Here is a 12,676-nt window from a genome sequence, read left to right as displayed (position 1 = left end):
CCTCTGGGAGCATGGAGGGGAAGGATTCCCCTCCTTTCCTGGCTTGGAAGAAGTAAGGGAGCTGTAGGCAGCCCGTGTCCACTATTTACTGGGTGACTCACTAATCCAACCAGAGAGCTTGAACTTCCTGCAGTGACTGAGCCCAGCACACAGTTTCAGGTACACAAAAACAGCAACAGTCACATGCCCGTTGACCAAGTGACCTGTACCAGGAGTCTTTGAAAGTCACCTGCCCAGGCACTCTGGGGCAGTAGGAATCACATCAACAACGAGAACATCAACAGGCTGAGAGCCACTCACAGTGTCAAGGTTCCTAAGGGTGCCCACACCTGCCCCGAAGTACACACTCAGAGCCCCCTGGGCTCTACATGTCCCATTATATACCTGCTCCTTCTTCTGGGTGGCTCTCATTTTGCATGAGTCCCTAAGCTGGTGGTTTTCTTCACTGTGGAAGGAGATTTTCCACATCTACCTCTTTTTCTTTTCCCTTGATTCCTCCCTCTCCTGCAGAGACGGAAGAGGCAGGGGACAACTATGAGTTTATTCCAGAAGCCGGAGGACAAGAAGCTGCAGGATGCCATAAAAGCCCTGAGTTATAGAATCTAATCCACTAGAAGGAGCTTTAGAGCATTACATAGCTCAGTCTCTGTGTTTTAACAGAGGACCCTGAGGCTGCACCGAGGAAGGGATGTGCCCCATTGCTTCAGGCTGGGCAGTGGCCAAGCCTGAGTTTGGTGATGTGGGTGACATGGGCAGGGAGGGCACAAGTTCAGTCTAGCTAAAGGGTTTAGTGACCTCAGGGGGCTCACTGATATTTACTGCTTGTGTGTGATAAGAGATTGATCAACAGATCACCACTGAGCATCTGGTTTGTACAAGGCACAGATTAAAAAGACGCTATATTTTTAATTTTTAAAGTAATCCTTCCTCTCAAAGTGATGACAACCTAACAGTAGAGATAAATAAATAAGTAAAACATTTGTTCTAGGGGAACAGGAGGTTTTCTAGACAGAACACCTTTATCGATTGAAAGACAAAACGTTGAATGCTATGATATCAGGAAGTGATACTTGAGTATGCAAAAGAACCAGAGGTGAGGGACTGGAGAGGTTCCCAAGGCCAAGTGAGAGAGCTGGGAGCCTGGCATACTGAGTGAATTTAGCTGCCTTTCAGGATCCATCGGGGTGTTGGGGGAAGTATGGGGGGGTGGGGTGGATTGGGAGGTTGGGGTTGGGGGCTGGGTAGGGCTCAGGCGGGCCGGACCATCCTATCACCATTGAAGGGAAGGGAGGGGGAGAATTCTGGCTGGATAGTCTTTGCCGGCAGCAGCTTCTGCCCTTCTTGGCTGGGATAAGACGCAGCAGGGCGGCCCCCCTGCCCTCCACTAGCCAACTTGAAACAGAGCCACGCAGTCAGTCAGCTGGCAGCAGAAATGTCTGGGCATCTGTGTCTGGGGGAAAGGTGCCAGCCTTACAGGAAGAGCGAATGTGCCCATGTGGGCACATATGTGTAAACACAGGGCATGTGCGTGTGTAGCCACACGCAGAAGAGACGGAGGTAGGTGTTGTAATTATGAATGAAAACGGCACAGACATCGGGACGACCCCATGCCTCCCGAGCCCCCCACCCCGACATGCATCCCCCTAGTGCAACAGCAAAACACCTGCCTCCTTCTGAAACTCCTGCAGCCACTGGCCGAGCAGCACAAAGCCCACTCTGCCCCGTGCCTGGCTCGGTCACAGCTGACCTGGGCTCCCTGCTCTCCGCCCACTGTGGTCGCCAAGACAAGGACCAGGAGGAAGGAAGACTTCCTCTAGGTCTTAACATTTAATAACGTTATGATTCCATGAAGGAAAGAGGGAGCAAAATATCAATACACAGATTTACTCTAATTATTGGGTGGACATAACTTAGTTGACAGCCCAGAAACAGAAAGCTGTTTAAAATACATGTTTTGAGCAAGTTTCCCTTCTGATTATTATTACCTACAGAAATCAAAGGACTAGGTAGTCCTCGGCCTTTGTGGAGATGAGGAAATAGTGCTTCTTCACCCTATATTTTCCTCGGCTTTTTCACGCACGTGCTTTCCCAAAGTTCATCAAAATTTTCTTCTTTTTATTTATTTTTTTAACTTCAAAAAAATATGTATTTATTTTGAGGGTGCGGGGGGGGGGGGGGGAAGGCAGAGAGATAGGGAGAGAGAGAATTCCATGCAGGCTCCTCACTGTCAGCACCAAGCCCCATGTGGGGCTCGAACTCATGAGCCATGAGATCACGACCTGAGCCAAAATTAAGAGTCAGAGGCTTACCCGACTGAGCTACCCAGGCATTCTTCTTTTTCTTCTTACCATATATGCTTAGAATAGAAAATTGGAAACTACAGGAAACTATAAATCTACCACTTACCCATTTTAAGAAACTTGCACGATTCCTACACATGCCTACGTAAGCTGGATGCCTCCAGCACATTAAAATACACCCATATCCCAAATTTAAAGTTATCAGGTTGAACTGAAATTGTCCAGTTGACATGATGTCATATTTGGAGAACCTTTGATTAAGTGTTTATTCATTTTAATTTTGCCTTTTAAAAAATCTTGAAGGGGCGCCTGGGTGGCTCAGTCGGTTGGGCATCCGACTTCAGCTCAGGTCATGATCTCCCAGTTGGTGGGTTCGAGCCCCGCATCAGGCTCTGTGCTGACGGCTCAGAGCCTGAAGCCTCGTTCAAATTCTGTGTCTCCTCCTCTTTCTGGCCCTCCCATGCTCATGGTCTGTCTCACGCTGTCTCTCAATAATAAAAAATAAACGTAAAATATATATATATATATATATTTAAATAAATAAATAAATAAAACAAAAAATCTTGAAGCAATTTCTTTTCTTTTCCATATCTCAAATATTTTTAAGAGTCCTTGAAAAGTCTATAGGTCCCTGGCACTGAGCTTTATTGTGATTAATGAATTAAAGGGCCCGCCTAATGAAAAAGTGTCAATGTTAATATTTCAGAATGCACCCTGTCAGTCTCTCCCATATATATATACATATATGTATATATATGTATACATACATATATAATATGTACATATTTATGTGTGTGTGTATATACGTATAGTTAAAGTATATGGTCCATATAGTTTTGAAAACTATTCTTTTCTACTCTGCATTGTTCATCGAGCAATTCCCAAATGGGGCTTGTGGACAGAGGTCTACAGTGTCTTCCAGACCCACTCCCACCCATGCCACAGCTTCTGGAACCACACACCCCTGAGGCAGAAACGCTTAGAAGACAGTTCATTTCCCTCCTCCCTGCATTTCACAGGGAAAGTAACTTGTCCCAGGTCAGTGGGTAGTTAGCATCAGAACCACGCTCAGAATTGAGGCCCCTGGCCCAGGTAGGGGGCGAAGAAGCCTCTGTTTGCCTTGGGTGCTCTTTGCCCATCTTTGGGGACCGGCTCTCCCTTCCATGGCTCCACCTTCCTCTGGTGCCCTGCACTGCCCTAGCCCGCCCAAACACCCCACCTCCACAGCTGCCACTGCTCTTGACCCAATTTCCCCATCCAAACTCCCTTGGCTGTCTTCCCCTGGTTGCATACCTGCTGTTGTCACAATGTTGCACAAGCAATTAATTTTACAAAATGTGAGTTTAAATTTTTAACGTTTTTTCTCCAGTTGTAAAAGTAACTCATGTGCACGCGAGAATAGTCTGGGGGGGGGGGCGCGATATCTCGTAGCTGTATCACCCAGTAATGCTCATTATTAAAATGTTGCACAACAGATACAAATAAATGAAACCAATCAGTGAGCAGCTGTTCCTTATTCACTCAACAAATATTTGCCGAGCACCTACTACATGCCAGGCAGCGCTCTGGGTTTAGCATAGTAATTGACAAAACAGTCCAAATCCTTGTCCTCAGGGAGCTACCTGCTAGTGAGGATAGTTGATCCGTACATAAATATAAAACACGTTTGATGGTATTGAGTACTATGAAGAAAAAAAAAGCAGTATGTTCCCAGCTTAAATGTTTACCATTTTTAAAAAAGTGGTATTATCGAAAACGGGTTTGTTCTTGTTTTTCTTAACCTTTAAAAGTTTTTTTTTTGTTTTTTTTTTTGAATTGACTTTGGACTTAAAAGTTGCAAAACAGTAGAAACACTTTCCATGCACTTCCCCAGCCTTCCTATCTTGGGTGTTCCCTTTGTGATGGTCCAGCTAGCAGGTTCACACAGATGCAGCTGTATCCATTAACCCTGACGGGTTTCTTCGCGGTTTCGTCCGTGGTTCTGCTGCCTTCTGTCCTGGGCGAGGACCTCTCCGATCTCACATGCTGCACTCTGTGGCCGTGTGTCCTACCTTCTTCTGGTCTGGAAAGGTAGTTTTGAGTAGTCATAATTTGTTCGGTTTTATTTCGTTTTCCCAGTGTTTATTCACTCTTTCTTCTTGAATCTCACGATTTTTTCCCCTAGGTTCAGTTTTCTTTTCAGGTACATGCTTGCAAGTTTCCTTAATAAGGGTCTAGGGTGGTTCATTCTGTTTTTTGTTTGTCATTTGAAGATGTCTTCAATTTGCCTTCCTTTTTAAATAACAGCTGTATTAAGATCCAATTCACATGCCCAAATTCACCCCGTTAAAGTGTGAAATTCAGTGGTGTAGAGTGTATTTACAGAGTTGTGCAACCAGCTCCACTGTCTAATTTTAGAACAGTTTCATCATCCCAAGAAGAAACCCTGTACCCATTAGCTGTCATTCTTTATTCCCTTCTCCCTCCAGCCCCTGGCAACCACTAACCTACTTTCTGTCTTTATAGATTTCCCTATTCTGGACATTTCATGTCAATGCAATCATACAATACGTGTCCTTTTGTGTCCAGCTTCTTTCACTCAGCATAATGTTTTCAAGGCTCGCCCATATTGTAAGCATGTATTAGAACTTCATTTTTTATGGCTAAATAATATTCTATTGTATCACATTTTGTTGACCTGTTCATCAGCTGATGTACAGTTGGGTTGTTTCCACCTATTTGGCTATTAGGTATAATGCTGCTATGAACATTTGCATATAAGTTAATGGTAACTCTATGTTTAACTTTTTCAGGAACTGCCAAACTGTTTTCCACAACAGCTGACCACTTTACATTCCCAACAGCAATGCATAAGCGTTCCATATCCTCACCCACGCTTATTTTATTTTCTTTAAAAATGGATATATAGGGGGGCGCCTGGCTGGCTCAGTCGGTTAAGCGTCTGACTTGGGCTCAGGTCATGATTTCACGGCTCGTGAGTTCGAGCCCCGCGTCGGGCTCTGTGCTGACCGCTCAGAGCCTGGAGCCTGTTTTGGATTCTGTGTCTCCCTCTCTCTGACCCTCCCCTGTTCATGCTCTGTCTCTCTCTGTCTCAAAAGTAAATAAACGTTAAAAAAATAATAATAATAATTAAAAAAAATGGATATATAGGGGCAACTGGCTGGCTCAGTTGGTTAAGCGCCCAACTTCGGCTCAGGTCATGATCTCACGGTTTGTGAGTTCAAGCCCCACATCGGGCTCTCTGCTGTCAGCACGGACCCTGCTTTGGATCATCTGTCTCCCTCTCCCCCTGCCCCTCCCTTGTGCGCTCTCTCTCAAAACTAAATACACGTTTTATATATATATATATATATATATATATATATATATATATATAGCCATCCTAGTGGGTAGGAGGTGGTATCTCATTTTGTACATCCTGTCTTGAGGGTCTGTTTTAACACAAACTGTAGCATACGACACACACACTACACACTTGGCTTCTTCCACTTAATGTATTGTGGAGATCACATCCGTATGTACAAAACTGCTTATTCTTTTTGCTGACTTTACGGCGACCCCTTGTATGAAAGTGCAATCCCGGTCATTTACTTAACCAGTTCCACCTGATAGGCTGCTGTGCTTCTTCCCAATCTTCTGTATCGTAAACAGTGCTGCAACGATTGCCTCTGAATACGCCATTCTCCACGTGCAGGAGTTTGCCTGCAATGACAAGTGAAGGTCTAGGTTAAGGGGCGTACACATTCTTTCGTTTTTACAGCCATTACCGAATTGATTTCCATACAGGGTACCCATTTGTACTCACCAGCAATGCAAGACATGTTCTTTAACCAGACCCAGGATCATAAGATCAAATTTGTGAAGATAGTGTATTCTTCACACAGTACTCGCACGTGGGCTGACTATGACTCCATAGGGGGTGTGAGATAAAGATAGGGTTCATAAGGAGCTTTTCTTTTCCTTTTTTTTTAAATATAATTTATTGTCAAATTGGCTTCCATACAACACCCAGTGCTCACCCCAACAAGTGCCCCCTCAATGCCCATGACCCACTTTCCCCTCTCCCCCACTCCCCATCAACCCTCAGTTTGTTCTCTGTATTTAAGAGTCTCTTATGCTTTGCCTCCCTCCCTCTCTGTTTGTAGCTTTTTCCCCCCTTCCCCTCCCCCATGGTCTTCTGTTAGCTTTCTCAAGATCCACATATAAGTGAAAGCATATGGTATCTTTCTCTGACTGACTTATTTCACTTAGCGTAATACCCTCCAGTTCCATCCATGTTGCTGCAAATGGCAAGATTTCATTCTTTCTCATTGCCAAGTAGTATTATTCCATTGTATGTATAAACCACATCTTCTTTATCCATTCACCAGTTGATGGACATTTAGGCTCTTTCCATAATTTGGCTATTGTTGAAAGTGCTGCTATAAACATTGGGGTACATGTGCCCTATGCATCAGCACTCATGTATCCTTTGGGTAAATTCCTAGCAGTGCTATTGCTGGGTCATATGGCAGCTCTGTTTTTAATTTTCTGAGGAATCTCCACATAAGGAGCTTTTCCTGATAAGCAGTCCCCAATGAGGAGGTAGAACGCAAAGAGAGTTTGTCTTGGGACCCTATCTACCCTCCTTTGGTGGAACAGTGGGGCCTTACTAAGATGCTGGGTAAGATAGTCATCTTTTCCTGTATTTCTCCAATAAAAAATGCTTACTTCGTTTCCAGTCTTCCATTTACTCATGGTGAATGTTACAATTCCAGATCCCCAAGCAAGGCATCTCCACCCTAGTTATGTTCTTACTTCATATTTGCCTACCACCCAGTTCTCTCTCTTCCTCTATTTCTGGGCTCCCAAGAACCACAGTACATTCATGATAGTGTGCTTTGGAAGCTAATTAGATTAATAACCACCATTTATTTTGCCCTTAGTCTATGCTAAGTATTTTACACCCATTCTTTAGTTTAATCTTCGTAACAGTCTTATTAGGTTAGAACTATTATTGCTTCCATTATATAAATGAAGAAACTGAGGCCAGCAGAGCCCGAGGGCAACAACTAACAAATTGTGGAGCAGGATTCACGCTCCAGTGTGACTAATTTCTAACCAATACTCCTACAGTACCTGGGGCTGGTTGTTAGATATTTTAGGTCTTATCTATCCAACTAGATGACAGCCTGCTTAGGATAAGAATTTGCCTCTAGGGGCTGGCTCAGTCAGTGGAGCAAGTGACTCTTGACCTCAGGGTTGTAAATTTAACCCCCATGTTGGGCACAGAGATTACTTTTAAAAAAAGAATTTGCTGCAGGATCCCTGGGTGGCTCCGTCGGTTAAGCATCTGATGCCTGATTTGGGCTCAGGTCATGATCCCACTGTTCATGGAATCCAGCCTCAAGTCCGGCTCATGCTGAGCATGGAGACTGCTTGAGATTCTCTCTCCCTCTCTCTCTGCCCCTCCCCTGCTCATTCTCTCTCTCTCTCTCTCTCTCTGTCCCTACCCCCCTCTCAAAATAAATAAACATTTAAAATAAACATGTTTCTTTAAAAAGAAAAAAGAACCTGCTTCTAAATGGCTTAATAAAACAATAGCCACTACTTACTGAGCATCTCCTATTTATTTATTTATATATGATTTTCCCTAATTTACAGATTAGGAAACCAAGGCTCAAATAGATTGATTAATTTGGCCAGTATTGGAGCCAGGACAAGAATCCTGACTTAGACATCCCAGTACCTACCCAAAGATGACAGCCAATAATATTTGTAGCTGATAGTTGGGAAGCAAAGGGCTATCTATATTCACTCAAACCCTGGTTATCTTCAGCTGGCATGACATTCAAGCAATGACAGTGAATATGGGGGAGAGGGAATTGTTCGAGAGGTGCCCATCTCTTCCTTCCAGCTGTGTGAAAATAAAAATTTAAGGCTCACAATATGCAGACCCCAAAGGGTTATTGTGGAACTTCAGGGTTCGAGCACCAAACGTAGGCTACTATGAACAAAGTCCCTCTTTGGGACTTTTGTGGTCAATGATACCGATGATGTTAACACTCATGGAATGTTTTCTAATTTTTTTGTAAGTTTATTTATTTATTTATTTTGAGAGAAAGAGAGATAGTGTGAGCAGGGGAGGGGCAGAGAGAGCGAGGGAGACATAGAATCCCAAGCAGGTTCTACACTATCAGCATGGAACCCCCCCCCCCATGTGGGGCTCCAACTCACAAACTGCGATGTCATGAGCTGAGCTGAAACCAAGAGTCCAGCACTTAAGGGACTGAGCCACCCAGGTGCCCCCCCCCCCCCCACCATGGAATGCTTTCTATGTGCCGGGCACCATTCTTTGTGCTATATACAAGGATGAATTCATTGACTTTCCAGGTAAGGGCTATTATCATTCCACATAACATGTGAGGAAACTGAAGCACAACAAGATTAAAGGATTTGCCCAAAGCCCCCAACTAGCAAGTGATGGCTTTTGGGACATCTGGCAGTGTGATTTTGGCGCTCTAGCGTCTCCTAACAACAGAGCAAGAGTCACTGGGTCCAGCACAAAAGCGGACAAAACTCTAAGGAAAGACCAAAAATTCTTGCCGGCTAAACAGAAAACTTAGTTTCTAAGTGCCTGCCTGCCAGCACGTCTTCATCCCCAACTTTCTCCACCCACTCCTCCTGGAAAACAGAAGACTGTGAACCCAGAAAGTAGGGGAAAGGTCGCAGTTGGGATTTGGCCCCACCCTTCCTTCTTTTTCACTAAAAGGCAGAGCACAGCAGGGCTCCCGGGTTCTCCCCCATCCAGCCTCGGCACATGATCCTGGCACGTGGAACCACCAGTCCTACAGCTCCGTGGACCAGCCTAGACTCACCTGCCCCGGCGCTTTGGCCCACTGCCCTCCTCCTCCTCCCCAGGAGGAAAGCAAGGAAACCACTGGCAGCCTTCTTGCCTGAAGGCTCCTTCCCAGGGGCCCGCTGACTCCTGGTGTCTTCCCAGGACTCTCTATTTTCCGAGATCCGCCTTTGGGTGCTCTCACAGTAGAACGGTTACATTTCTCTGGTTTTGCGGGGGTGGCGGGGTGGGGGTAGCGGTGGGATTAGCAAAGCTTCCCAGCCCCCAAATCTGAGACTGAACTGTCACCTCCTAGCTCTTTGGTTCAATCTGAAAGTATCTTTAAAAATCATCTTGTAGGGGTGCCTGGGTGGCTCAGTCGGTTAAGCGTCCTACTTGGGGGTCAGGTCATGATCTCACAGTTCATGATCTCACAGTTCCTGGGTTCAAGCCCCGCTTCGGGCTCTGTGCTGACAGCTCGGAGCCTGGAGCCTGCTTCGGATTGTGTGGCTCCTCCTCTCTCTGCCCCTCCCATGTTCATGCTCTCTGAATAATAAGTAAACGTTAAAAAAATAATAAAATAAAATCATCTTGTGTCCACATTTTAGGTGAGAAAACTGAGGCCCAGTGAGTACAAAGTGACGTCTTTGTGACGTCAGAACAGGCACCAGGGCCAGCTGAGTGTTTCACATTTTCTAACACATGACAAACTTTCGTAGAAAGCAGAACTTAATACGATGCGAAAACGCCTCACCATTCCAATGATATCAGTGGTAAATTAGACCTCAGGCCTTGGACTGGAGAGTGGGGGTGGTGCCCGGAATGCTGACACTTCTAGAAAGTGAAAGTCAGCTCTTCAGTCCCTGGAATTTAAACACTGGGGGCAGGGGGTGGGGGTCTGATGCCTTCTGACAATCTGTGCTTTGTTGGAACGTCTGGTGAAGAAGCCCTCCTCCGCAGACCGGTCTTCATCTGACCTGAGGGTCCCTTGGATTGGGGCACCTCAGGTGTGTCTTCCAATCCACTTAGTACGGGGGTAAATGTGCTGATTCCTTCCAAAGTTTCCTGCAGCAGGAAGAAGCAGTCCGAGTTAACACACACGTTGACCTTACTGCCGATCTCAGTGACTCAGAACCCCAAGTTGCGTTCTTTCCAAAACAGGTCGGACTGAGAACCCTGCTCGGAGACCCCGACCTCGGACCGCCCCGCTTGGGGGCGGGGCCGCGGACGTGCGTCCGGGCGAGTGCGTGCGGCCCCAGTGCGCATGCGCGGGCTCCGGGGCTGGGACGTGGCTATAAGTGGGCGGTGTGGGCGGCCTCCCGGTGTTGCCTGCGGAGGGCTGCGCTTTTGTGCTCCGAGAATCTTCTTGGTTGCGATTCAGCTCTGTCCCGGGGCTGACTTTCTCGACTCCTGCACGACCCGCTGTTACCGCGAGTGGACGGCTCCTGGCCCTTCCTCCTGGAGGTGAGCGACCCTGTGGGCTTCCCCGCCTTCCCGCCCCTATTCCCCGGGCTGCGTGCCCCTCGGGCCGCCTCGGGTTCCTGGCCTGGGGCCGCGCTGCCTGGAGCGGGTGCTCCTTGCTCCGCCTCCACTCGGGTCCGGGAGTCAGCCGCTCCAGCTGTGTTTTCAGGGATGACCCTGTGTTACATGACGCCCTCCCCATGCTCGCTAGTGCTGGATTAGGTGTCCCAGTCCTGCCCTCCCGAAGAAGCCTTCTTGTCACAGCACTTGGCGCGGTGGGTGGGTGGTAACTGCCTCTCTTCTTGCTTAGATTGTCCGCCCGGTGAGGACAGGGTTCGTGTCTGCCGGACCCCGTGTGGCCGTAGTACCTTGCAGAGCGCCTAACACACTGTACTATTCAGGGCGTAGTTGTTAAGTGAACTAGATAGATTTGACTGTCTTAGAATTATTTTTACTTATCAAAAAATTTATGATTAACAGGAACCTGACTGAGATGTGAGGGAGACCTCTAGACAGGTTGCTTTCTCAAGGGCATGTTCTTACAACTCCTCCCTCAGAAACAGACTCGGTTCTGGAAGATTTTTGGCCCCTCTGCCCTGAGCTGTGGCACAGGGATTGTGCATTGCACCAGGCGGGAGGAGTAAAAAGGTTTTGCTTTAGAAGAAGTGAAAGTTGTTTTGTTTTGTTTTGTTTTTAAAGTTTATTTAAACTTTAAAGAGAGAGGGCACCCATACATGTGGGGGAGGGGAAGAGAGGGAGAGAATCCCAAGCAGGGTCTGTGCTGTCGGAGCCCAATGCTGGCTGGGCTGGAACCCACAAACCGTGGGATCATGACCTGAGCCTAAATCAAGGGTCGGGGGGAAGCTTACCCCTGAGCCACCCAGGTGCCCTAGAAGATGTAAAAGTTTTGAGGAGTGCTTTTGAGTTAGCCCCAGAAGTAAGTCTAGCTCTGGGGCCATGGAGTTTATAGTGTAAATATGCTGGGAGATTCTGTTGCGGAAGAACATGCGCTGGTCCCTATCTCCCTGTCTTAGCTCCCTAGGAAGACAGAAGTCAGGGCCAGATGCATGCATATCCCAGAAGGCTATAGGTTAACCACACCTCTCTTTCCTCAGCATCCAGAGGCCTTGCAGAAGTGGAAGAAAGCTTTACTGCTCTGCAGAGGAGTGTGGGGTCCTTTCAGCCATGAAGCCTCTGTTGAACCTCTATCTCTTAGGTGTGGTGTTGACCCTGCTCTCCATTTTCGTTAGACTGATGGAGTCCCTGGGAGGCTTACTGGAGAGCCCGTTACCTGGGAGCTCCTGGACCACCAGAAGTCAACCAGCCAGCACAGAGCCCCCTAGGGCCTTCCAGACCATCCATCCAGAGGGGTGTGATAAGACCTCACTCCACCGGCTATAACCTTGGAAGACCAGGCAGGGTCCGGGCAGGAACTGCGCAGGCAGGCTCCGAACATCAGTATTATCAGAACTGTTACCAGGCCCTTGAAGGGCCTCTCCGTCTGGATGCTCCTGTCCTGGAAAAAGAGCCTGTCCGATGTGAACGGGTTGCCTATGACTGTGATGGAATGATGTCACTCTTCCCGGGGTCTGCTGTACCCTCTGGTGTCCTTGACAACAGTTCTCTGACATCTCTTAGTTAGGGGCTTGTGCTTCATGTTCAGCCGTTGGGAGATGGTGTTTTTGTCCCTGCTTCCTCAACATCTGCCAAGAGTTCCTTCGGACTTGCGCGTCTTATGGTCAGTCTGTTTGGTGTTCAGCCTCTCTTCCATGAGAGCTTGTCTGTGTGGAAGTGATATATGGGTTGGTGTATGGGAGGGGGAATGATGAAATAGTGTCCAATTCTCATTGTTTCACATGTTAAATGCCCTTTCTCCAACATACAGCGAACTTGTGAATATCAGTCTGAAGGGGACACTGGGATGACAAAGCCTGCTCAGGACATGGCATTATGGCCACCATGTGGCTTAAATGGATTTCTAATGAAATAAAAGTTGAGTATATATTTCTACTTTGTGTCATGTTGACCTCTGCCCTTGAAATTAGTGGTAGGGAAGGGTCTTAATTCCTAGATCTGGGGTTTGACATCTTAAAAACTT

The 12,676-nt window shown here is 47.0% G+C and overlaps 2 protein-coding genes and 1 long non-coding RNA gene across 3 annotated transcripts in view; 2 read left to right on the top strand and 1 right to left on the bottom strand.

Annotated features, from left to right (window-relative positions):
• Nucleotides 1-3,718: 3,718 nt before the first annotated feature.
• LOC147583071 (uncharacterized) lies at nt 3,719-10,422 on the bottom strand. Its single transcript, XR_015245122.1, has 3 exons — nt 9,158-10,422; nt 5,897-6,002; nt 3,719-4,571 (listed from the first exon to the last, which is right to left on the bottom strand). It is a non-coding gene; the product is annotated as an uncharacterized LOC147583071 (long non-coding RNA).
• On the top strand, nt 10,378-12,588 carry HILPDA (hypoxia inducible lipid droplet associated). Its single transcript, XM_086690863.1, is given in 3 exon segments — nt 10,378-10,581; nt 11,694-11,917; nt 11,920-12,588. Coding segments are annotated over 3 exon segments (459 nt in total). The 5' UTR covers nt 10,378-10,381; the 3' UTR covers nt 11,955-12,588.
• GARIN1A (golgi associated RAB2 interactor 1A) overlaps nt 10,454-12,676 on the top strand; it is a 24,888-nt gene continuing 22,665 nt past the window's right edge. Inside the window, exon 1 of the mRNA XM_086690859.1 lies at nt 10,454-10,581. The gene's annotated coding sequence lies outside the window, so the exon portion shown is untranslated. The remainder of the gene's footprint in view (nt 10,582-12,676) is intronic.

Source organism: Puma concolor, chromosome A2, assembly GCF_028749965.1.
Source record: "Puma concolor isolate L17-30 chromosome A2, mPumCon1.1.hap2, whole genome shotgun sequence".
Taxonomy (NCBI): Eukaryota; Metazoa; Chordata; class Mammalia; order Carnivora; family Felidae; genus Puma; species Puma concolor.
Note: the sequence above shows the minus strand (reverse complement) of the source record. Positions and strands in the feature narration are given on the sequence as shown.